Here is a 24,624-nt window from a genome sequence, read left to right as displayed (position 1 = left end):
ATAATCCATTATTGAAATTCAGCTACTTCTGGGGTGGGGTTCAGGGGTGGTTTATACAGAGACCCTTCATCCAGCGCTGAGATACCGTCACCCGGGGGTTGGAACACAGCAGCTGTTTATACAAGGACCCTCACCTGGTGCTGGGATGCAGCCACCTCTGGGGCAGGGCACGGCAGGTGTTTAACGGTGCACAGCAACACCGTGCCACAGCTTGGGGCAGTGAATGAGGAAGGCTCTGAGGGACCCCAAGGGGAGGGAACGGGACTGAGGACTCAGCGTCCAAATCAGGTGCCCAAACCTCTACTCCCTGGCCTCCAGCAAAGTGTCCCCTTCTGCAGGGGTAGGGGAATCCAGGGACCAGCTGGAGCAAAGGCAGGGCTACACCCAGGCGGTGGTCTCTGGAGGTGGACTACTACAGCAGAGCTGGGGAAAGGAAAGCCAGGGCACCCCCTGAGCCAGCAAGGAGATGGAGAAGGGGGGGCCTTGTGGAGACCCTGGACAAGGCCTCAGGAGACCTGGGTTCAGTCCCTGGCTCTGCCACAGAATCCCTGAGTGACCTTGGATGCCCCAGCCTGTGCCTCAGTTTCCCCATCTGTAAAATGGGGTTATTGACCCTTCCTTCACTGGGATCACTATGGGGCAGGGACTTTGTCTGTACAGTGCCTGACTCAATGGGGGGCCCTGATCTTGGTGGGGTGAAGAGAGACTATTAAATAATAGCATGGATTTTCACCGGGACTGTGGATTCTGTCAAACCTCCGTGCAGGACAGTCCTCCCTGCCTGGAGTCTGGGTGAGACGCCCCCCCATGGCGTCAGTTTGCACCTGTCGCCCCTTCTGCCAGGACAAGGGGCCCCGGCATGATGTGATGAATCACAGTGAAGGCCGGCTGCGGCCTGTCTGAGGCTGCATGTGAAGGGCTTAGCAGCTCCCGTGCACTACCTGATCTATCCTCACCGCAGCCCCAGCCAGGGAAACTGAGGCACAGACACACTTGGCCAAAGTCAGAGGGGGAGCCATGAAGAGAACCCAGGAGTCCAGGCCGCCTCCCAGAGCTGGGACTCTAGAAGGCAGGGGCGGGGGGTATCCAGGAGCGTGGTTCTACCCCACCTCCACCGGGAATTGGGGGGGGAGGGGAGGCTGGGAGTGGGCGGGGCTTGAGAGCTGCGCGTTGTGGTTAGCCCCGCCCCCTGACCCGGCAGGGATGGCGGGAGGGGGCGGAGCCAATGGCGGCGCCCAGCAGCCGGGTGAGTGAGGGCGGCCGCCCGGCAGGGACGCGTCGCGGGTGGGGCGGGACCCACGTCCACGCGCCGAGCGCTGGGGGTGGATGTGTGGGGTGGAGATGGGGCGACGACGGCGAGGCCCACGTGGGGGGAACGGGGGAGTGGAGGGCCCGGGGTCATGCCCACGTAGGGGGGTGAGAGCTGGAAGGGTGGGTGTGTGGGGCTGGGAGGAGTGTGGGGGGCCATGCCCATAGGGGTAATGAGAGCTGGAAGGGGGTGTGTCGGGGGGGTGGAGATGGGGTATCGTGGGGCTGGGGGGATATGAGAGAGCTGGGGGGTGCAGATGGGATGTCAGGGGGATGGGGGAGTGTGGGGGGCCAAGGGCCATGCCCAAGGGGGGGATGAGAGCTAGGGTTGGATGTGAAGGGTGTCAGGGATGGGGGCTGGTGGCGGCATGCGCGTGGGGGGGAGCTGAGCGTGGGGGAGGACACCAAAGGGGTGTGTGTGGATGCATCTGCAGGGGCCATGAGTGGGGGAGCCCGGGCAGAGGTTAGTGAGTTCTCTCTCCCCCCTTTGCAGTAGGTTTCCTGTCCCCGTACCTGTCGGTAAATCTCTAAGTTACATCGGTTTCAAGCAAACCCTGGAGACCAGGCCTGGCTGACCCTGCTGTTTCCCCCCCCGGCTCCCCGTGATCCCGAATCACCCAACACCCCCATTCCTTGCCAGCCCCCGCCCTGCACTGGAGGGACAAATTCCACACCATGAACTGCTTGTGGAAGCTGCTCCTGGCCCGAGAGCTCACTGCTGGACGAAGAGGCGTTCTGTGGCAAGCCGCTCCAGGACGGGATTTCCCATGGCTGCAGGGAAGCAGCTGTGCGCAGGTATCAGCCTTACTTAAGCAGGATGGCATGCTGGGCACCCACAGATTCCACATGGGCCCTGCCCTGAGGAGCTTCCAGTCCAAGGCAGGCGGGCGGAGTTGGGGAGAGATGCCCCAGGGAGAGATTGTGCATCTTTAAAAACCTTTCTTCTGGTTTATTATTTGCTGCCCAGAGGTCCAGGGGGATCTGATTTCGAGAAGGGCTGAGCACCCACCGTCGCTCTCGTTCGTTGTAATCCGAGGGCAGTGAAAAGGGGTGGGAACTGGAAGCAGGAATGAGGGCAGCAGGTACCCATTAATAGGGGTGGTATCACAGTGGATCAGTAAGGTGGTAAGGAGGGGCCGCTGGGAAGCAGTCTGAGACCCCAGCCAATTTCACTGCACAACCCGCTGTCCATTTGTACCAGACACTGCTGCCCTGAGCTGGAACCTGGAATCCAGCGCTCGGGAGCCAGGGGAAGCGAAGGGGGCTGTAGAGAGCATGGTGCCGATGTCTGGAGTCTGCCCCAGTGAGAGCGCTCTAATCAGCAAGTAAAATGGCAGGTGCTAAAGGCCTCGTTTGCGTCCGATTCTCTGCTAGTGCTTCCGGCCGGTGCCTGTTCGGAGCATCCGGAGCAGCGCCGCCCTTACCCGTTCTGAGCTCGTCCCCTCAGCAAACAGGGACAAAGAGAAAGAGTTCCGTGACGAGTCCCTGGTGCCCTTTCATGAGCTCTTCGAATGGGCTGGCAAAGGGGGCAAGGACAAGGCCGCCTTCAAGCAAGCTGTGGAGATCTTTTGCCAGAGAGACATCCGGCGGAGAGGTCACATCGAGTTCATCTATGCAGCCCTCAAGAAGATGCCAGAGTATGGGGTGGAGCGGGATATCGACGTCTACAACAAGATCCTGGACATCTTCCCCAAGGAAGTGTTCGTACCCCACAATTACATCCAGAGGATGTTCAACCACTATCCAAGGCAGCAGGAATGTGGGATCCACCTCTTGGAGCAGATGGAAAACCATGGTAAGGATAGGGGGTGCCCAAACACCCACAGCAGCAGTGTGGGCTAGTGGTTAGGGCTGGAGGGTGGGGATCAGGACTCCTGGGTTCTGTCCCCAGCTCTGCCACTGACTCCCCATCTAAACTGGGCAAGTCACTTAACCTGTCTGTTCCTTAGTCTCCACCTCCAAGAAATGGTGACTTAAAATTGAGTCTCTTTGGTCTGAGGACGGTGGGAGCGGGATGCTTGCTCTACAGTAAAATCTCACACCTCCAGGGACCAATAACTTTCAAAAGTATGAAATCCACTGACCTGCCGGTGAACGCGCCGTCTGCGTCTCTTACCAGCCTCTCCTCCCTTTATGCGCAGGCATCATGCCCAACAAGCAGACAAAATTCCTGTTGCTCCAGATCTTTGGTGATAAAAGCCATCCCATACGCAAGTACCAGCGGCTCATGTACTGGTTCCCCAGATTCAAGTATATCAACCCCTACCCGGTCCCGGAGGTCCTACCCCAAGACCCTATTGACCTTGCGAGGATCAGCCTGCAGAGGATTGCCGCGGATCTGAGTGCCAAGATCACGGTCTATCAGGTAGTGAAAGGTGCTGGGTGATAGCGCGTTGCTGTAGCAATGGGCGTGACTGACTCTTGGGCACTGGGGAGTGAGCGCTGCTGGGGGCAGGACTCTAAGACAATGGGCCTCTCGCTGGTGCCCAGCGCGGGCAGGGGGTCCGGGATGCCTGGGATCTGTCTCCAGCGCAGGCAGGGGGCCCGGGACGCTTGGGATCTACAGTCTGCTGGGCTGTACCGAACTGGGGGAGTGAGTCGGGGGTCCCAGGAGCGTGAAGGGTACTGTCTCTAATGAAGGCGTCTTCGTCCCTGCAGATGCCTCTGACGGATATTTCCGATGCCGGAAAAGAGATCACCCAGCCGCACATCGTAGGTAGTGGATGCCCCCAGACAGCTTTGTCTTTGACTGGCCGGTGCTGGATGACGTGGAAGCTAAAAGTCTCTAGCCCGTTCCGTCTGTCGTCTTTGGGAGTCTCAGCTAGCACTGAGCAGCGTGTGGTCCTTCCAGCTGCTGTCTTGAAGACTGTAGAAGCAGCCAGGCTGTGGGGAAGCAGGAATTGCGAGCCATGGGGCTAAGTGCCACAAGCATAGACTCAGAAAGAGGGGGTGTGCAGGGTGGGAACGGGGGGGTCCTCTCTTTTGCCCTATTGACACTGATTTGCTCGGCCTCTTTATAGCCTCGCCTCTACCTCTTCCTTCCCCCTTTAAATAATGACACTGCTCTGGTGCCGAGGATCCCAGGCTTTAGAAAGGCCTTGGTGCAGGGCATCTCACCCCTCTCTTGCATCCGGGGTAACCAACGCACGCGGCTTCGGCTAGAACCCAGGAGTCCTGTGTGTCAGTTGCAAGCCCAGCTCTTAGGTAGGAATCATAGCCACCGCATTTTGTGTTCTCTGGAGCTGTACGCTGCTCAGGCTCCAGGGAGCTTCTCCATCTTGGGCGCTTTTGGTTGGTGTGAAGGCCGTTCAACACAAAGGCACTAGAGGGTGTTTAATTCTCTCCCCATGGTGGTTAATCCAGGGTGGTTTGTGGCATGTGTGATTTTTTTTCCCCTCCCCCTCTCTAGGAATCCTGAGTCCTGATCAGCAGGAGCTCCTGGCTTGTCACAATCCGGACAGACCTGTGTTTGTTGAGGGTCCCTTCCGCTTGTGGCTGAAGAAGACGTGTGTTTATTATTACATACTCCGAGGAGAGCCGTTACCGCCTGAAGAACAGGTAAATAATGGGCTTGCCTCCCTGCGTGGGTTCTTAGCAGCATGCTGCCAGCTGGGCGCTCTGGGGAGGAGGGTCGGTCTGCATTTCCAGGCGGTTTTCTGGCATTGCAAAGTCCACAAGGTTGGTGCTGGTTTGGGGAATGACAGAAGTCACTCTGGAAATGCTGTAAGTCGTGTAGTGGTGGGGGACTAGCTGGATCAGGAGGGTGGGGAATGGGACACAGGGATTTTCCCTTCTGGGCGGGGGGGTGGCTCCAATCCAGAGCCACAGCATGAGGACTGGCTGGCTGGCTCAGGGGAGTTAGAGACTGGAATATGGGGCCTTTCCCCTCTACGGGGCACCAGTTCCATTCCATCCTGCTTTAGTGGAGACCAATAATTACCACCGCCTGACAGCCGTTTGTTGGCCTGCACGCAATGAGTTTGCCGGGTCTCAGCTCATTCCACAAGCCAGGCTGGTGAACGTGTCGCAGAAACCACCAGCATAATCTGCAGTGAGCAGGCCCCTCGCCAGCAGCCTCAATGGAGAGGCGAGGTCCCCTCTTCCACCTGGGGGGGGTCCGTCCAGGGAAGTTTGCTTTGCTGATACACAGGGCTGCCATTCTGGCATCTTTCTTTGGAAATCTGGGATCCAGGCGCTGCGCAAGCTGAATATCTAGTGAGTGGAGTGGCCATGTCTTGTCCAAGGAGGGTAAAGGGATGCATGCTATACCCCGAGCCTAGCCTGGTGCGTGCAGCTGGGGGGTGCTGGTTAGACATTAGGTAGGGTTAGAGGGGGTGGAGGGGGGGTATTAACTCCCCCTACATAAATATCTTTACCCCTCCCACTTAGGAAGAGATGATCGACTCCGAGAGGAACTTCTACTACCCCATGTACCTGGACTTTGACCTGGAGCGGGGAGAATGGGATGATGAGGAATTTAACGTGAATGAAGGTAACTGACGCAGGGGTAGCCCACTGGGGTGGAGGCATGTTTAGAGCAAATCAAAGCTACAGTCGGGCAACAGCAGAGCCGGAGGCCCAGGGAGTGAAACGGAAATAGGTGCCAGCTAGTCCGTCTCCAGCATTGTAGCCCACCTGCTGGGCTCTAGGCCTCAGCCGTCGGCCTCTCACCCCATCCCCCAGGAGGCTGCTCCATAGGCTAACTGCTGTCTCTGTTCTCATTCACCCTAAACCTACTGCTTCTGAATGTCTAACTCTGCCCCTTAACCAAAGCCACTCCCCCTCGGTGTAAGCTTCCAACACTTGTAATATTTCAGTGTATCTGGTGTCAACCTCTAGGTTGCCCCTTCAAATCCAGCCCAGGTCAGCAGCGGATGCATGTTCCTGCCACAACAAATAGTCCCAACCCTAATCCAGAGCAAGAGATCTTCCTCCTTCCCCTCTCCTCTCTGTATCTGACCCCATAAAAAGAAGGCATTCAGGTTACTGATATTAGCGGATACTTTTCTACCCTACCTGAACACATTACGTCAGAACGCCGCTGCAGCTGGATACAGCATTCATTTGTGTTCTAAGTGGATGTGTTGCAGCTGTTGTGTTCTGCCCCAGAGCTGGCTGCATTTCAGTGCTGGGTTAAAAAAAAGTTTCTGTACGTATGGAGTTTGCATCCAGGGATCTGAAGTCTTTGACAAACAAGCCTCCTTCCCTGGAGGGTGGCACATGATTGTTGTACAGTGAGGTGACAAAGTTTTCTTGTGGAGGGAGGGGAAATGGTGAGGTTAGACCCCCCCCAAAGAGTCCTGATCTCTGGTTCCCGTGCTCTGACTAGTGAACTCCATTGCTCTGTTGCACTGTATGCAAAGTGCTATAGGGTTTGTTAGTAGTAACGCTGCTTCTGTACTCTGTCCTTTCCCCTGCAGCGGAGGAATACCCCATATTTGCCATGTGCATGGCCGGGGCAGGAGACCAAGTCACTCTGGCCAAGTGGATTTTGGGCCTGCAGCAAACCAACCCCGTGCTGAGTCAGACACCAGTAGTGTTCCACCTCACTCCAGGACCCCAAGAGCTCCAGTTGGCCTTTGACTCGGAGAGCGGCGAGGACGAGATCCCACGAAGTCAGCACGCAAAGCAAGAGCTTTAAACCGGTCTCCGTTTCGTCGTCTTCCTTCATGATTATTTAACTGCATGTAGCTTCCTCCTGGCCTTGTAGGTTGAGCGTATAAGCCAGAGGGAATCTGCTTCAGCTGCCACCATGGCATAGGAATGGATCCGTCCTTTCAATCAGTCTGAGCAACTTTCAGTAGAGTCGCAGGTAATGGGGGGGTGCTGCAAATATCTGCCTCCCTCTCATGCCCATGCTTCCTTCGCTGAAGCACAAAGTACTGTATAGAGCATTGGGTGAATGTGCTTTGTCACCATGGATCTGGCATGGCAGCGTCAGCGGAAGATACTTGGAACTGATCATTGTTCCGTGTGGTCTCTGATCGTGGCAGTAAGAGCTCGCAACCTCCTGAGTTGTAATCCCAACTTCTATTAAAACTGCTCCCCCTTTTTGTGGAGCAGAGATGTTATTAAAAAGCCTTCAGCACTTTCTGAAGACTGTGGGGAACAACCCACGTCCTGGCCTGGCTGGTCCTTCTCCTGACAACTGGGGCAGGTCAACATTGTGGCCTTGTGCAGCGTGGGTGCCCTGCTAAAGCTCCTGTGGGCCTGGCAGAGCTTGCCCGAGCTCCCTGTGCTGCACTGCAGCTGCACGAAGAATGAGGCAGGAGCTGGCCTCATGTGGGGGGGGAGGAGGGGGGGGTCAGAGGACACAGGGGAGACCCGCAGCTGCTCTCGCTGAGGGGAGTGGGAGGGCGCTGGCACTGCGCTCCCCTTGCTACGGGTAGAGGGTGTGGCTGAGCTGCCTTGAGCCTGCTTCTCTGCCTGCTGAGTCTAGGTGGGCCCGGGAGCCTGAGAGGTGGAGTGGCCTTGTGCTGGCTGGGTCTAGGGGCAGAGGTGGGGGGGGGGGGGGCATGTGCACGCCTCTGCCTGGGGGGGCTGGGCCCAAGCCTGCGTGGGAGTTATAGGGAGGAGGGGCCCCCCTCGTGCTGGCTGGGCCGTGGGGTGGGGGGGGTCTGTCCTGGGGGCCTGGGCTGCGGGAGGAGCCCTGTGTTGGTGGGGCCTGGAGGATTTGGGAGGGGGGGGGCCCTGGGCCCCTGCGTCCCTCCCCACTACAGGCTGCTGAGGGAGGGGGTAAATAGGCCCCCAGAGGGCTGGTGGCGGCGCATGCGCAAGAGCTCTCGCGGGGGGAGTCTATGGGTAGCCTCTGAGGCAGAACATCTCCGGCGCATGCGCCAAAAGCACAGGCGGTGGTACCCTTGTGCGCATGCTCAGGACGAAATTACGCTCTGATGCCAGCGCCTGACTCTCGCGCCAGCCCCCGTGTGCCCTCGGGAAACCATCTCCCAGCGCATGCGCAGGGCGGGGCCCCAACCGAAGCCCGGGCGAGGGAGGCGCCTGCCCGGGCGTCCCTCACGTGACTTTGCGCACCGCCTCCCCGCGGGGGGGGGAGAAAAGAGGGCTCCGCGCACGCGCGCAGCGGGCAGCCGCGACTTTTCTGGCGGCGCCGCCGCGGAAGCCGGCGTCGGAAACGGGAAGCGGGTCGCGGGCGTTTGACGTCGCCGCCCCTGCGCCGCCGCCGCCGGGGCTCCGACGGGTCCCGACAACGGGCTGCTCGGCGCGGCCGGCGGGCTGGGGATGAGCGAGGCGGAGCCGGGCTCGGGCCCGGCCGCGGAGGAGGAGCCGGAGGAGGAGGCCGGGCCCGGCGGGGGGGAGGCGGAGGCCGGGGGCGGCGGCGGCGGCCGCAAGGCCCGGGGGCGGCCCCGCCTGACCGAGTCCGACCGGGCCCGGCGCCGCCTCGAGTCCCGCAAGAAGTACGACGTGCGGCGGGTGTACCTGGGCGAGGCGCACGGGCCCTGGGTGGATCTGCGGCGGCGCAGCGGCTGGAGCGACGCCAAGCTGGCGGCCTACCTGCTGGGGCTGGAGCGGGGGCAGCGCGCGGGGCGCCGCGGGTGAGAGCCGGGCCCCCTCGCCACACCCCCGGGGGCCGGGACCCCGCCCCCCCCGCCTGGACCTCCTGCCCCGCACCCCCTCCCCCCGACTTCCCGCCCAACCCCCACACCCCCCATATCTGCTGAGCAGCATATGGGGCACCAGGAGTGAGAGATGGGGGGGCCCCCATAGCCCCTGGACCAGATCCCCCCCTCACCCGGGCCTGATTCCCCCCAGCCCCCCACTGGGCCGGGCCCTTCCATGTACACCCTGTACCTGCTGGGGCTGGAGTGTGGGGCACCACTGGTGGGAGCTGAACCCCCCTGAGCCAGGTTCTCTCCTGCCCCCCACATGCTGGGCCAGGCCTTCGTTCAGCCAGGACTTCTCTTCACCTATCCCCCTCCCAGCGCACACCCCATTTGCTGGGGCTGGAGCAGGGGCAGCAAGTGGGGTGCTGTGGGAATGGGAGGTCAGACCCCGACTGAGCTGGGACTCCTTCATCCTTTACACTCACCCCCACATACCATTTCTTTCCTAGGCTGAGCCAGGACCACACTGCTGGGCTGGGATCAATCATTCTCTGCCCCTCATCGTCTTACACCCCTACCTGCTGGGGCTGGAGCAGTCAGCATGCAGTTGGGGGGCTGGGACCCTTCCTCCCTGACCCCCACCCGCAGGCTGTCTCTGCCTGCTGTGACTGGGGCAGGGACAGAAAGTGAGGGGCTGGATAAGGGAGTTGTGGAGTCTGGACCCCCCCCTTACCTCCTTCCCCTTATATCTCCTTCCTGCTGATCTGGAGTGAGAGCATGTGTGGGAAGCCCAGCACCCCTCACAGGGGTATTTACCCCATCCCCCCCATATAGCATCTCTTGGGGAGAGGATCCCCCTACTGCCCCCTACTACAGGGGCTATGATCAGCTAGATTGACGTGTCATATCCCACTCTGTCTACATGGGAGGGGATATATTGTCCCTGCATGAATATACATATTTCTCACAACCCCCATCTGTTCCTGCCCCCATCACCAGCTGGGGTGTATCCCATAGACTGAGAAGATGGGATGAGACCCAGGCCCCCCACTTTTCATTTGACAGCAAAATGTGTGACTGTGTGGAGTAGTGATTAGAGCAACTGATAGTCAGAACTCCTGGGTCTTGCTCTCAGCTTTCACAGAGATTCCCCCCATGACCTTCTGCTCTAGTCACATTTTTATACCACCCTCATCACCATGGTATGCAAACACTGTGGTCAAATCACCTCACACCTCTGTGCCTCAGTTTCCCCCACTGTATGTAGGGGATAATATCACACACAGGTGGCAGAGGAGTTGGGTGTCTGAGAGTTGGTGAAGCACTTTGTGATGTGTGGGAAGAAGGGGCTCTATAAAGGTGTTAAGTGTGAAGAATCTTGCCTGTACAGTTATGTTGCTTTGGGGTGTGACTTTTGGCACCATTTTTATACCAGCCAAAGCTGTAGCGTAGACACGGTTATAACAGCAAAAACGATGTTTGCTGTTTGCTGGTACAGCTCATTTTGCTCTGGGAACTGGCCGTACCAGCCAAAGCTCTCTCGCCAGGATAAACTACTCTGCGCTAGGAGGGTTTGCCTGTGTTGCCGAATCAGCAAAGATACGCCTAAGATACACGCCTAATTCTGTCCTTGTCGTGACTGAATTCCCCAGGCGTGCTTCTGCCATGGATCTGCAAAGACGAGAACTGTCTCAAAGCAGAACTGCTTATGCTCTCTGCTGCTCTCCAAGGGATTGTTAAATCTTGCTAGCATCATGGTTGGCATCCCACATCTGAGCACTGACCCTTTTAATTCAGTGTGTCCTGACAGCGATGGGTGATGAATGCTTAAAGGGGAGAGATCTCACCAGGCAATCCTTTACCTTGCTAGGAAATTACTCTCTGATCCCAGCTCTCATGCTTTAGGAAATTTCCCTTGTGATATTGTATCCTAGGAGCTGATCCTGCAATGAGAGATGCGTGGGCAGATGAGCTGCATTCATGTGGTGCTGCATCTGAGTCATTGTGGGTTTGAAGGTGCAGAGATCTCTCTGCATGCATTTTGCTGCAGGTTCAGGGCCTCAGCCAGTATAATGGACTCAGGGGATTTTTCACCTTGCTCTGCAACATGGGGTGTGCCTATTGGGATCATCTGGAAGTTTCACCTAAACGATTCTTGCCATCACAGGAGCCTGGGGCACTGGCAGCACCTCGAACTCTCCTGTTCTCTGCCTGTGGCACACTTTAGTCTCCTGAAGACTAAAATACTTTGGTCTAAGTAAAGTCATTGGTTCAGCAGAGGGGTGTCTATAGTGGCTTGCAAGATACAGGAAGTCAGATGAGATGATATAATGGATTCTTCTGGCTTAAACTCTATGAAATTCTTCACATAATATCCTGCCACAGGGAATTTCCCAGATTAATTATATGTGGGAAGAAAACTTCATGGCCTCGCTGTATTAAGGGCATTGTCCCTTTGGGTAGCAACTAGTCAACTGGGTTTTGTGGTCTGTCACATTTAGATGCTCTGCTGAAAGAATTTGGGAGCAAAGGGCTTAGATCACTCACCAGCCAGCGATCTATGCCCTTTAAATGATTTCTTTTGCAAAAGAGCACGAATGAGGGGGCTGGTTTCCAGACAAAGGAGTAGCCTTGATGATAGAAGGGACGGATGTTGCAACCTGTGTGTTTTAGTAGAACAGAGGTCTTTGTGTAGTTTAAAAAACAATGCCCCTGTTATAAACCTTAGCAATAAACCCTGCTTCTGGGAATTCCTCTCTGAGAGCTGCAGCATCCCATGAGGTGCCAGTCATGTCAAGTCACTGAATCTGTGCCTCAGTTTCCCTAGAAGGAGAGTAATTGCCCAGCCCTGCCTCCTCCAGTAAGGGATTGTGAGATGTCCTAATGCGGCAGCATTGGGGTCTATCGCAGATACATAGATCCTGATGCTAAATCCGTGCTCTCTTCTTCTGTTGCAGGAAACCATGGGAGCAAATCCCTAAAAAGCCAAAACGAAAGAAAAGTAAGTGAATTTGTGCTGGAGGATCCAGCTTGTGACAGTGGCTGAATGTGGGTGTACAGAGAACACGTTGAAGAGCCGTGCCTGCACCCAGAACACGTTCCTTCAACCCCTTTGCTAGCATAGCCATCCGTCCAGTCCCCCACAAGGTAGCCTTTGTCTGTTTGTACAGCACCTAACGCAACCCGGTTCCTGCTCCATGACTGGGGAACCCTAGCTCTACTGTAATACACCTAATACATAATGTACAGGGCCAAGCACAGTGTGGTCATGGGCCGTGACTGGGCTCCTAGGCTGTACCACAATACACATAATACATAATGTACAGCACCTAGCAAAATGCAGTCCTGGACCATGCCTGGGCCTCCTTGATGCTTCTGTAATATACCTGATAAATTATGTACAGCACCCAGCACAGTGGGGTCCTACTCCATGACTAGCGTTCATGGGTGCTGCCGTAATATATCTAACACTAGCACAAATGGGTTCCGTGACTAGGGACTAGACACTCCTGTAATACACCTAATAAATAATCATCTTTGTGACCCCAGCTGCCGTGGTGCATCAGAATTGCTGACCCGAGCAACCTTTCTCCTAGCTAGTGTCCCCTGTAGACGCAAACATATCTCCTCTTTGAAAGCAGTTTGCTGCAGTAGTATTGGACGCAGGTTGATTTTTCTAGGTTTGACCCCTGGCACTGACCTGTGGTAAAGGCTGGCGTTTAACTCCTGTCTTTACTGGGAGAACAACTAATGCGGAAGTAGCTGGCATCGCATTCAGTGAATGAGCTAGTTTGCATTCGTTTCTTAGCTTTTTATTTGACAGGGCTGACTTCCAAGTGCCAGCAAGCTTATTCAGGGGCTTCGGTAAATTCACGCATACAGCCCCAAAACACAATCCGGGCTTGGCGCTGCCCTGAGACTAGTGGAGGGACCCAGTTAGTGAAGAATGGCGACTGAACGTAGATCTCCGTGGCTCTTTCTGAAGTTCTTGCTGGATTGCTGGCTGAGCAGGCTTGGGGTCGGGTTGGAAATCACTAAACCCCAGCTTGGTCCAGCTCTGAGGGAAAGAAATCGAGAGCCATGCAGCTTTGTGTGTGTCTAAAGAGCTTCATATCTTAAGCCCTGTCATGGGGGGAAAGTTGTCCCGTCGTTAGTGCACTAGTGTAGGAGCTGGGAGACCTGAGTTCAATTCCCAGCTCTGCCACAGACTTCCTGGGTGGCCTTGGACAAGTGACTTAGCCTCTCTGTGCCTCAGTTTGCCATCTGTATAGTTCTGCCCTGATTCAGGAGGATAGCAAATGTAAAGCCATTAATAAGTGGGAGTTGCTCAGATACCACTGTCATGGAGCTGTATAGGTACCACAGACAGACATTGTGTCCCATGACACTTCTAAGGGGGTTTACCCTACTGCCTGAGTCATAACTTTCCCATCTCCACCACGAGCCATTTAACAATGCTGTGTGCTCTTAAGCTGCTGCTGTATTCTCCCCAGAGGTGGCTGCATTCCCATTGAGGGGGAAAGAAAAGCTAGAGAGATGTCGGTTGTGAGCTGCCAAAGTTCATAGCAGTCAGTGGAAATGGTGGGGAGGTGATGCGCAGGGCCAGAGACGGCAAACAAGATGGAACTGTAGGACCCCTCAGACAGACATCCCTCTGCCTTTACAGAGGAAGGTTGGATTGTAGGTATTAGCAAAGCAGGAGGCTGACCTTCTGCTCAGCGTTCATCATGGTTACAGCCTGTCGCAGGCTTCGTTTCCAGCATCTTAACACCTGAAGGAGACCTTTGCTTCTGAAATGAACACCTGCTAGGTGTGAGTTCTCCCTGCTCTGGAAAGAGACCTTGTTATCTGTTAGATCATGCGATTTGGATTCCTTGGGCAGTAGATCTCACTTTCCTGGGAATGTTTAAAGTGGTCTAAGAGGCTCTTTAAGAAGGCCAGAGAAGAATTGTGACAGTCGCAGAGCTGCTGTCCATTCCAGCTGCGTGTCACAGCACTTAGCCACCAACTCCAGCCCCCTGCACTGTGGTGGGAGCAAATAAACCTAGACCTACCCTGACCGGGGCTTGTTCAACCTGTTCTGAAAAACCACCCGTTGTAGGGATTCCCTACGGTGCTTATGCAAATGGCACTTGGGAGTGTATCAAAACCTCACCAGAATCAAGATCTGTCATAGCTACTGCTTCCATGAGACCGGTAACCTTGGCACAGTGTGTTCATGTCTGCCCAGAGCCTGGTGTATATGCTAACCAGCCTTTGGCTGGAGGCCGCTTTGCCTGCCCCCCCGGCTCCATCAGCGTATCCATGCACAAAACCGTCTGCAGTTTGCTCAAGTCCCACAGTCTGTCTGTCCTGGCGGTTTGGCATATCTGGGGGCCAGACGGCGAGTGAGAGCTGGGCCAGAAGCAGATTCCTTCCTTCCCGGTTCCAGAGTTCACTCTCCTTTTGTCATGTCAGCACCCACAGCACTGAGGTGCCTCTCTGGGGCAGGGCTGAGGGGTGGTGGATGGCAGGAACTCCCCCTGCTGCTAGCTGGGGTCTCTGGAACTTAGGGTGCTGGGGGTTGTTAGTGGGCGGGGGGTAGTTACAGGGGACCCACTGGGAATCCATTGCTGACAAACAGCTGTCACTTGACAGAGCTCTCTGTGGCCTCTCCTGGCTAATGGTTTAACCCAATGGGGTGCTTCCCCCCCATTTTCCGCTAGCAGCGGGGGTGCCCCTTTGATTCCCTGCAGTTGGCTTATGTGCGTCTCCCCTCTCTCCTCCTTCCCCCTCCCCCCCCAAGGAAGGCGGCGGAACGTGAACTGCCTGAAGAACATGGTGATCTGGTACGAGGACCACAAGAACCGCTGCCCTTACGAGCCCCACCTGTCGGAGCTGGACCCCACCTTCGGGCTCTACACCACGGCCGTGTGGCAGTGTGAGGCCGGGCACCGCTACTTCCAGGACCTGCACTCCCCGCTGAAGCCGCTGAGCGACTCTGAGAACGAGACGGACGACGGTGAGCTGGGAACGGCGGCGAGCTCGGTCTCCCGGGGCCTGCAGAGTAGTGCTTAGTGCTGCATGCACCACATAACCTGCAGCACGTCCCACCCCAGAGGTGGCTGCATTTTCAGTGCAAGGGGGAGTGATCCCTAGGCCTGTAACGCAGCTGGTCGGTTAATGTGTCTGTTAAGCGCCTTACGTTTCACCTGGCTGGGAGGTGACCGTTCTGCTGCTACTAGATGGGCTCCTCAGCCGGCCGGTCGTGCTCCCCCAGCCCCAAGGGTTGCGCAGGGTGACGCTGGGCGGTAGCTTCCCTCAGAGTGAGCGGGTTCAGGGGGCGTTTGACTGAGTAATGCTGCCCCTGTGGCCGGAAGAGTTGGCAGATCCCCTTGACTGTCTCAGCCACGCTGCTGTCCTGGTCTGGCTGTCTGTGAGGGGCCGCCCCCCATTGATTGCCAGGGGGGTCATGGCTGCTCTGAACAGCTCTCCTGGGCAGGATCTCGGACTACTGGGGCTGGCGAGGGGGCTGGAGCTTGCAGAGAAGGCACAGTTTGGAGGCGTTGGGGACCCCTTGGGGCGAGTTGCCTCTGAGCAGACAGGCTCTTCTTGGTTGTGCCGGGCCCCAGAGCGGGGAGGGGGCCCAGCGACAGGCTGGTGGAAGGGAGAACAGCAGCTGCATCTGGCTGCTAGTGGGGTGGCAAGGCAGCTGGGGAGGAAGGAATCCCTCAAAGCCTAGGGAAGAGTCCTGTCCTGGCACTGACCCCAACAGGGGAGACCCCTGCGCCCGCTGATCGCTCTCCCCCCTGCAGCTGGCAACGGCGTAGGGGCCGGCAGCTCGGACTCCTCCTCGGAGAGCTCCAGTTCGGCTTTGGAGGAGCAGCCTGAGAGCCGCCAGGCCAAGGCCCAGCAGCAGCCGCCACCCCCGTCCTCGGCCATGGGAGGCGGGAGCAGCAGCGGCCTCATCACGCAGGACGGCCTCCACATTCCCTTCGAGCACCACATTGAGAACCTGACGGCGGAGCAGGGCGCCAGCCTGTGCCACAACCCACCTCTCAACGGCCCGGAGAGCGTGGAGACCGTGGTGTGCGTCCCGATGCCCGTCCAGGTGGGCTCAGGCCACGGGACTCTCTTTGAGAACGTGACGCAGGAGACGCTGGGGGAGGTGATGGCGGCCAGCTGCCCCGTGCAGGGCATGATGCAGGGCTCCCAGGTGATCATCATCGCCGGGCCGGGCTACGATGCCCTGACGGCCGAGGGGATCCAGCTCAACGTCACCAGCGGCGGGGGCGAGGAGATGCCCTGCGCCATGATTGAGGGCGTCACTGCCTACACCCAGATGGAGCCGGAAAACATGCAGGCAGACGGCAGGGAGCCGGCGGAGAGCGGGCAGTGCATTGAAACCAAAAAAGGTAGCTGCGGTCCCGGCCCTCAGGGGAGCCTGGGGGGCTCAGTCGGTGTCGGGAGGGAAGGCCTCCAAAGGGATCTGTGTGCCCCAGGGGGAAATGCTGCTGTGTTCAGTGGGGCAGCCCGGCGCTAGGGGGCGCTGTGCCTCTGGGAGAGAGCGGGAATGCTCTCCTCTGGGGCAGTTCTGACTCCAATGCCCCAGTGGGGTGCTAGGGGTTGGCGTGGGTGGGTCAGTAGGGGGCACTCTCCCTGCATTAGCGACCCCCGTACTGCAGCCCGGTGCTGGGCTGCAGGGTGAGGGGCTCCATAGGGGGTGTCGTCCCCTGAATCTGATGCCCCAGTTCAGTGCCAGAGCTGGATGGGAGAATTCTCTTGCCGATTCACTGTGTTGGGGGAGACGCAGAAATTAGGGCCCGCTCATGTGCCCTGTTAAAAATCCCAGGTCGCGTCACACCCCGGTAAGCGTTGGCCTTGGTGTAATTGCCTTTTGCCTCTCTAGTCTGTAGATTCAACTGGCAACAGGCCTCTCCTGTTCTTGGGTGCCGTGTTAAACAGCCGCTGTGCTGCACCACAGCAATAGCTGCATTTCAGTGGCCGCTGGCTCCTGCCCACCTCTGGGATGGGGCCTGCGTTTTAACTACTTAATGTTTGAAAAGCTTCGCCAGATTCTCAGCGACAGGCGCTGGCCGCGCGGCGCGTCCTTCTGACCCGTGTTTTGTGGCGGTAGAAAAAGAAGACCTTTATGGCCTCAAAACAGAGGAGCTGCAGCCCTCCACCGAAATGGAGATGCCGGAAGAGCTGGAGCCGGCCCAGGAGCACACGGAGCCGGAGGCCGAGGAGATGGACGGCAATGACATGTCGGCCATCATCTACGAGATTCCGAAGGAGCCAGAGAAGTGAGTGTCGTGACGTGGGGATGGGGACCGAAGGGCAGGTCGCTGCGGAGCAGCGGTCGCGGTGTTAGACCACGTACCAGGTCTCTGCAAAGCCAGCAGGGGACCCTGCTCTTGCCTCAGTTTCCCCACTCGGGCAAGGCCAGAGATCTGGCCAGCTGCGTCAGTGAGGCTCCTACTATTTTCCTTCCCTTTGCCGTGAGCTGCATTTGTGGCTCAAACACGGCCGCAGTTCGCCCTCAATCCAGACAGGTAAACCAGGTCAGAATTAAGCCCAAGACCCTTGCAGGCCCACGTCCCCTGTGATGGCAGGTTTATGCCCTAGTGGTCAGAAAACAGGCAGAACTGCTGGCTTCTGTCATTGGCTCTGCCGCTGATGCAACTGTGATCCCAGCCCAGTCCCTGCCCCCTGTACAACAGGCCAGTGGTTTCCCTCGCTGGCGGGGCGGCGCTATGGGAGGGAGGCTGACAGGAGTCATGAGGTTTGGATTCTCTCGGGTGACCCTGTGCGGTTCCCTTCCCCCAGTCTGTAAAACCCGGCTTGTGATCGCCACCCTCGCTTGCCAGGGGCTTTGGGATCCGGGGGGCAAGAGCTGGGCGGTGTCTGGCCGAGCGCTCTGAGGAGGGCAGCGCGTTGCCTTCCCCGGCCTGCCCCTTGACGTCTCCTTTCCCTGGGCAGGAGGCGGCGAAGCAGACGGGGCCGCGTGATGGATGCGGACGGCATGTTGGAAATGTTCCACTGCCCTTACGAAGGATGCAGCCAGGTCTACGTAGCGCTTAGTAGCTTTCAGGTATGACTCGTGTGCGTCAGACGCCTGGAGCCCTGTGGGGGGGACGTAGGGGGGAAGGGCTGCTCAAAGGGGCCTGACTGAGAGCCTCGTTCTGGTAACCCCGCGAGACGGGGGGACGAGTCGGGTTAGGTCTCTCGGGCTGGCTGGTGGTTCTCTGCGGTGGGAGCCTGAGCCGTGGCGGTGGGCGGTTGCTTTCCTTCTGCTGCGGGTGAGTTTCACTTCCTGGCCAGCCTGGTGGCTTTGCAGCGCTGCGGGGGATCCCACATTCTGCGCTGGGAACTTGACAGCTCTCTGAAGAGATTTCTGTCGCATCTTCTCCCAAAACCTGAACGTCGAGCCCGCGTGGCAGTGAGAGGGGGGTGGGCTGGGGCTAGTCACTAGAGTGGGGACAGCGAGGAAGCATGGCTCAGTGGTTAGGGCACTAGCTTTGGACTTGGGAGAAACTGGGTTTAATTCCCTGCTTTGCCACAGACTGTCTGGGGGACCTGGGGCAAGTCACTTAGCTGTTCAGTGCCTCAGTTTCCCCATTTGCACAATGGGAAGGCCAGATTAGTCCTGGTTCAGCGTCTAACTAAGGATTTTATCTAGTCTTGGGCATCCACTTGGACCTTTGGCAAATCATTTAACATCATGGGCTCTGTGTCCCACCTCACTCCCCCCAAGTGAACCCATAAACTTACCCCGTGTGGTTGGGGATGCGTTTGTGCCCCCTCCCCCTTCTTGTTTCTCCAGAATCACGTCAACCTCGTCCACAGGAAAGGGAAAACAAAAGTGTGTCCCCACCCGGGCTGTGGCAAGAAATTCTACTTGTCCAACCACCTCCGCAGACACATGATCATTCACTCAGGTGTGTCCCCTGGGCTCTCTTCCCCGGCACCCCCGTGTCCTGCTGGCCTTCATCTTGTGCCAAGCTGCTCTGGTGAGACACTGACTCCCCAGGCCAGGCCGGCGGCAGCCTCCGCTCCGCCTTTCACCACACGGCGCCTGGTTCTTGGGAACTCATTTGCCGCTGCTTAGACTTCTCTCCCCGCCCGCTGCATGTGCCAGGGCGCATTGCCGGAGCACCCAGGAAGGGAAATGGGTCTGGTTCGGGTCCCCCACCCGGGATCAGCTGTTTCACTCTGGTGGCGTTCAACACGTACATCGTGGGGAGAGATTCGAATATCCAGAACAAACTGAAGGACTTGACGGAAATCTTCTGCAGAAGAGATCTGCTAATGAAGGAAGCCTCAGAATGTCCCCTTGACGCCCCTCTCCCCCGGCTGAGTTGTCCGCTGGGATCGAACCCAGAACCTCTTGATTTAAAAGCAGGGTTCTCTCCTGCCTGAGCTAAGGGACGTCAATTTTTTAGCTGGTGCCATTGGCAGACTCAGATGCCTTATGTTGGTCACCGACTAGCGGGAGGCAAAGACCCAATGTGACATCCCAGGTGGGTTGGAGTCACCCCCCTTGGGGTGGGTTAAAGCTCAGCTTGCTGTATGCCTCCGGCTCGGTGTGGGCAGAGAGAGACCCTGGATTCTCCTACTGAGGCCCCTGTTTTGTGAATCTCAGATGAGCCCCCTCCCGGGGTAACTCCCGTTCTTTGCGCCCTGCAGGTGTCCGTGAATTTACCTGTGAAAGCTGCGGGAAATCTTTCAAGCGGAAAAATCACCTGGAGGTGCATCGCCGGACACACACGGGAGAGACACCCCTCCAGTACGTGCAGGGAAGCTGGGGGCGCAGGGTGACCCACGTAGGAGCCCCCGGGCTCATTCAAGCTGCCACCTCTGGGCGAGAGCACGTCAGCGACAGTAGGGGTTAGAACCCGGGCAATGGCGGAGAGGGGTGTGGGGCTGCCCCCGTGGAGTCTGGGCCTTTTATTAGTGCTGCTGTTTTAGACGAGGCTGTTTCGCCCCAAGCATCCTAATGAGGTTTACGAAGGTGGTGGAGAGATTACCTCTCTTGCCACTGAAATGCAGCCGCCTCTGGGGTGGGACGCGGCAGCTGTTTATACAGGGATCCCTCGCCTGGTGCGGGGATGCAGCTGCCTCTGGGGTGGGACGCAGCAGCTGTTTATACAGGGATCCCTCGCCTGGTGCGGGGATGCAGCTGCCTCTGGGGTGGGGTGTGGGAGCTGTTAACAGCACACAGCAATGCCACATCCAGCTGAAGCTGCGGGTGTATTGAGCTCAGCACAAGTCAGGGGCACACTCCTGCAGCGAGCGCCCTCAGCTTGTTCAGCCCTGTGACGGGCAAGGGGGGGTCTGGCCCGCCTGACTGTGTCTGTGTCCCCCCTGCAGGTGCGAGATCTGTGGGTACCAGTGCCGGCAGAGAGCGTCTCTCAACTGGCACATGAAGAAGCACACGTCCGAAGTTCAGTACAACTTCACCTGCGAGCACTGTGGCAAACGCTTCGAAAAGATGGACAGCGTCAAATTCCACAAGTTAAAGAGCCACCCAGATCACAAGGCCACGTGATCCCGGCTGGGGCATCCTCCCGGAGCCTCGGACCGCTTTATTTATTTCCCCACCAGGGGACCCTCTGCCGCCTCCCTTCCCCTCCCCGGACGATGGCCACATTGGCGGTGCCTGCTCCCACCTCGAAGGGGGAGAGCCCGGTGCCCGGGGTGCGTCCCTGCCAGCTGGCGGCACATGCCCTCCCCGGCCAGGAGAAAGGGTGCTGAGCCTGGAGCGGGCAGTGCGTATGTGAGTGTGTGTGTGTGAAATGGCAGGGCCTCCGCAGCAGGCAGCCCCGGGATTCTGCCAGGGTGAGGTTTTTAGCTTGCTTTTAACATTGAGGCTGTGAAGGCTCCGGTGTCGAGCGAACAAAAGGGCGGGGGAACGTGTCCATGCCCCTCTGCAGAACGGGACATGGATTGGCCCACTCGGACTCAAGGGAGAGCAACATGCAGCACGCACGGCTCCTTCCCCCGTCCTGGGGGTGAGGCGGGGCTAGTAGCCAAACCAGGATGGTGAACAAAACGCCCAGCCCATTAAACCAACACTACTTTTATCCACCCGCCTCCTGGCTTCTTCCTCCCCGGCTGGGGGTGTTCTCGGAGGGGGACGGGGAGCGCTGGTTTCTGCTGTGACGTTATACCAAGCAGCCACCTGCCCATGGCAGCCTGGCATGGGATCTTGCTGTGTTACCTGAATCGGGTGTTCCTGAAAATGTGTGGGGCACATGCCCTCCTGCGTGGGGCTGGTCCCAGACCGCGCTGCCGGGGCTCAGATCTCCCGCTGGCTCTCCAGCATCTCAGCTTCCGTTTCAAGCGAAACGGAAGTTTCTAACTCTTGTGGGCGTGAAGAAAACCTTCGGCGCGTGGCCCGGCTGTAAGTGCTGCCTGGGTGTGTAGCCAGCCTGAGCCAGCCGCTCTGGGCGCGGGAGCTGGCCTGGGCAGGGCAGGGGGTTCCCGGGGCATCGCTTCACATCTCACTCCTGGTAACTTGCCTGCTGCTGCTTCCCAAGCGGGGGTGCCAGGGACAGGAGGAGCCAGGCACTGGCTCAGATAAACCCCCTCTCCTCCCGCCGGGGTGCGGCCGTGGCCCTAGCCCGGTTCCCACACTCCCTGCTGCCTCTCAGATCCTTCCCCCCCGGGGCTTGGCTTAGTGTGGGGGCAGGAGGGGACTGATCGGTGGGGTTAAGGGGTGGCCCTGGATCCCCCCCCATCCACTTAGCTCATGTCACTCCACCTTGGGTCACGGACATCCGCTTCTGCCCTTTTCTCCTTCCCCAGGCCCGATCTTAACGCAGGCCTGGAGCGGTGGCCGGCAGCCCGCGGGGTTGGACTAATTCAGTCTCGCGCTCTATGGCCCCTTCCCCCGCACTGGTCAGGGACAGACGGACGTGGCAGGGACGTCCGCTCTCTGCGTGCGGGTGAGCTCCCGATTAGGGTAGATTTGTAGGCCCCGTTATTACAGCGTGCCTAGGTTCAGAGCGGGGCCGAGCTGGGAGTCAGGACTCCTGGGTTCTATCCTGAGGTGTGGGAGGAGAGTAGGGGCTAGTGGTTGGAGCTGTGGGGGTGGGCCCGGGACTCCTGGGTTCTACCACACTCTCTGCTCTGGGCGTGGGTGCCCCCTGTGAGGGCTGCCTGGGTTCGCTGCAGCCCCCTGCTCTCCAGCAGGTGGCGATGGCCCCACACGCCCTGACAGACTCTGACTGTGGTGGTTAGGGGGCCCCCCCTGTGTTTGGGGGTGAGCTCGGGGGGCCCTGGCATGCAGAGGTGGGGAGGCAGCTAGCGGGTGCCGCTGTGGTCTCCTGCTGTCCGCATCTGGAGGGCAGCACGGGATCAGCAGCTGCTCTGTGGGGCAGGGGCTGGGGCCAACCTGTTCTAGGGAGTCACGGGAGGGGGGTTGGGAGCCAGGACTCCTGGGTTCGTTACTCAGCCCTGCAGCTGCCTCGGCTCTGGCACTTCAGTCTGTGCCTCTGTTTCCCAACCTGCGCCTGGGTAGGATCTAGGCAGCCCCCCAGTTATTGCCTGTGATGCACTCAACCCAGCCTCTCCTGCCCCCTTCCCTGGCACAGGCAGCTTCCAGCAGCACCATCCTCCCCCCTGGCCTTCGGCTCTGCCAGCCCTGGGGTCTGTAACCTGCTGCTGGAGCCTTCCCCGCCCCCAGGGGGGCTAGGAGATCGAGCCCTTGGGCTGGGGCAGCTGGACCGAGGCCCACCTCCGCTTTCCTAATGCCCTGCCCTCCGGCAGAGAGAGGCTGCACGGCCCAGGCCTCTAGCGCTCCTGCCCCCCGTGTGGCAGATCCGCCTGGTCCCCCACGGTGTAACTCCTGCCGCCCCTGCTGGCTGCCGTGGGGCAGGCTCCCCTCTTTCTCCTGGCCCCAGCTGGCCCTGCGAACACCCCCTAGCCCTGCCCCATGGGTCATGCTGGGTGGTGCCAGGGCCCAGACTGGGCACCCCCTCCCTAGCCCAACCATGGGGTGGGAAGGGGCACTGGCGGGGCCCATCCTGGCCCCACATCTCCATGCCCGGCAGCAGGAGGGGGGCTGCCCCTGTGTTGCAGGGAGAGTTGGCTCTAGTTGTGGGGGGGGGGATCTCAGGGGAAAGTGACCCCTCCTTCCCTGGCCTCCAATAACTCCCCACTCCCTTGCTGGGTCCCAGGGACTTATGGGGCAGGCTGGGAAACCTCCTGCCTGTGGGGCTTAGCCCTGGAAGCCCCACTCCCTGCCTTTGGGGGTCTCCCATTCACCCTGCTTAGTGTCTGAGGCAGGCCGGGGTCGTGCCCCACACTGCTCTGAGTGCGAATCATGGCCTGCCCTGGTGCCCCCCCCTTGCACTTTGCCCAGCTGACGAGTGAGGCAGGGGCACCCGGGCGCCCCCTTGGGCTAATTACACAGCTCGGCTCGTTAGCAGCCACCAGATGCTCCCTCTTGTCAGGGGACATTGGAACCGATTCCCCTCCCTCTGCACCCCCCATCTTCAACCCCCCCCCCGCGTCCACCTGCTTTATGTCAGCTGCACTAACCCCCCCTGTGCACCCAATGCACCTTCTCTTGTGCCCCCTATCGGACGGGGGGGGGGGCAGCACACGGGGGTCGGTCTCCCCGGCTGGTTCCTTGCAGAGGCAGGGCTGAGCTCTGGGGGGGGGGGGGCAGATCTAGGGTGGGGGGCATAGGCTACTAGCTGAAGAGTGGTGGTGGGGGGCTGATTTCAGCAGCCCAAATGACAGAGGGAGGGGGAGGGGCAGGCCCCAGGTGGGCCAGTCTGGGATGGGCTGCGGAGGTTCCCTTTCTGAAAGCCCCAGCTGGGGTGGGGAGGGAGTTGGGCGATTGGGGGGGGGTCTTGGTTCAGTGCCCCCCTCCCCCACCTGCACAAGGGTGCTGGTTCCCAGCAAGTGCCTGCTCTGCTCGGAAACGTGGCCCTGCCCAGACGTGGCCCTGCGGTGCCGCCGGCGTGGTGCTGAGCCCACGGGGGGGCAGGCGCAGTAACGCCCCCCCGGGCATTTCCTCAGCGGGGCGAGAGGCGAAGGGGGCAGCGGGCGCGGGAGGGGGGATGCTCCGGAGCGCTGCGGGCAGCTCTGCGGAGATGGGGTGGGCGGCAGGGGACAGGCAGGGACCCTCCGCTCTGCCGAGACAGAGCCTGGATCCAAGAAGCCCTCCGGGCAATGGGACGCGGGGCTGTTCTTCTCGAGCAGGCGCTGGCTCCAATCCGGCCCCAGGGTGGGAGGACTGGCCGGCTCGGGGGTGGGGAGTGGGACCCACCCCCATTCTACCTGCCCCCATCCCAGTTCCCCCCCCCAACCGCAGCTGCCCCTCGCAGGCGGGGTGGCCCCATCGGCTCTCACTCGCTCGATGCAATGGCCGGGCCGTTAGTCGCTGTCAGTATTTAATGGACCAGGCTGTGGTGAGGGACCCAGGCCCGGCTGCTCTCCGTGGCCAAGGGCTACTCCGGCCCCGGTGGGGTTGCCCAGGGGAGCCCGGGTCCCTGCCATGAGATGGGGCCTGGCCCGTCCTGGAGGGTGGTGGAGCTGGAAGCGTCAGGAACCGGCCCCCGCCAGCAGGAGGCGCTGTCGCCTTCTGGGCTGGGATCCTTGAGGGTCCCGGCTCGAACCCAGCGCCAGGGTTCGAGTGACCCCAGAGCTCCGGGGCCAATGCTTCCCGTGAGGGGAGAGCGCCCCCTGCTGAGCCCCCCGCTCCCTGCCGCACCGCACCGCCCTGGGGCATCGGGGCCAGGGGAGACGCCTCCCGCCTCCC

At 59.3% G+C, this 24,624-nt stretch overlaps 2 protein-coding genes across 4 annotated transcripts; both read left to right on the top strand.

Annotated features, from left to right (window-relative positions):
• Nucleotides 1-1,116: 1,116 nt before the first annotated feature.
• On the top strand, nt 1,117-7,424 carry ECSIT (ECSIT signaling integrator). 2 transcript variants are annotated; one of them, XM_067560456.1, is made up of 8 exons: nt 1,117-1,246; nt 1,802-2,103; nt 2,683-3,103; nt 3,450-3,673; nt 3,967-4,024; nt 4,718-4,866; nt 5,698-5,800; nt 6,729-7,424. In XM_067560456.1, the coding sequence occupies exons 2-8, from the start codon at nt 1,984-1,986 to the stop codon at nt 6,947-6,949; spliced, it is 1,296 nt and encodes a 431-aa protein (XP_067416557.1). In that variant the 5' UTR covers nt 1,117-1,246; nt 1,802-1,983; the 3' UTR covers nt 6,950-7,424. The 2 variants fall into 2 exon arrangements, with proteins under 2 accessions (XP_067416557.1, XP_067416558.1); XM_067560457.1 differs by having other exon boundaries at nt 1,224-1,246; nt 1,949-2,103.
• A 1,019-nt stretch (nt 7,425-8,443) lies between these two features.
• On the top strand, nt 8,444-21,757 carry ZNF653 (zinc finger protein 653). Of its 2 annotated transcripts, none has more exons than XM_067560455.1 (9): nt 8,444-8,723; nt 11,828-11,871; nt 14,656-14,871; nt 15,665-16,264; nt 16,987-17,155; nt 17,832-17,943; nt 18,676-18,790; nt 19,539-19,638; nt 20,223-21,757. In XM_067560455.1, exons 1-9 carry the CDS (start codon nt 8,548-8,550, stop codon nt 20,398-20,400), a joined length of 1,710 nt encoding a protein of 569 aa, XP_067416556.1. In that variant the 5' UTR covers nt 8,444-8,547; the 3' UTR covers nt 20,401-21,757. The 2 variants fall into 2 exon arrangements, with proteins under 2 accessions (XP_067416556.1, XP_067416554.1); XM_067560453.1 differs by having other exon boundaries at nt 8,444-8,861.
• The last annotated feature ends 2,867 nt before the right edge of the window (nt 21,758-24,624 follow it).

This window comes from Emydura macquarii, unplaced genomic scaffold (genome assembly GCF_026122565.2).
Source record: "Emydura macquarii macquarii isolate MOO-44397 ecotype Brisbane River unplaced genomic scaffold, CSIRO-AGI_Emac_v2 contig_2292, whole genome shotgun sequence".
Lineage (NCBI taxonomy): Eukaryota > Metazoa > Chordata > Testudines > Chelidae > Emydura > Emydura macquarii.
Note: the sequence above shows the minus strand (reverse complement) of the source record. Positions and strands in the feature narration are given on the sequence as shown.

Excerpts from the sequence above, each read along its gene's own strand:
- ECSIT (XM_067560456.1), top strand. The coding sequence starts at position 1,984 with ATGAACTGCTTGTGGAAGCTGCTCCTGGCCCGAGAGCTCACTGCTGGA. Across the intron at positions 3,674-3,966 it reads CCAAGATCACGGTCTATCAG|ATGCCTCTGACGGATATTTC; the intron begins GTAGTGAAAGGT and ends TCGTCCCTGCAG. Across the intron at positions 4,867-5,697 it reads CGTTACCGCCTGAAGAACAG|GAAGAGATGATCGACTCCGA; the intron begins GTAAATAATGGG and ends CCTCCCACTTAG.
- ZNF653 (XM_067560453.1), top strand. The coding sequence starts at position 8,548 with ATGAGCGAGGCGGAGCCGGGCTCGGGCCCGGCCGCGGAGGAGGAGCCG. Across the intron at positions 17,156-17,831 it reads ATTCCGAAGGAGCCAGAGAA|GAGGCGGCGAAGCAGACGGG; the intron begins GTGAGTGTCGTG and ends TTCCCTGGGCAG. Across the intron at positions 18,791-19,538 it reads ACACATGATCATTCACTCAG|GTGTCCGTGAATTTACCTGT; the intron begins GTGTGTCCCCTG and ends TGCGCCCTGCAG.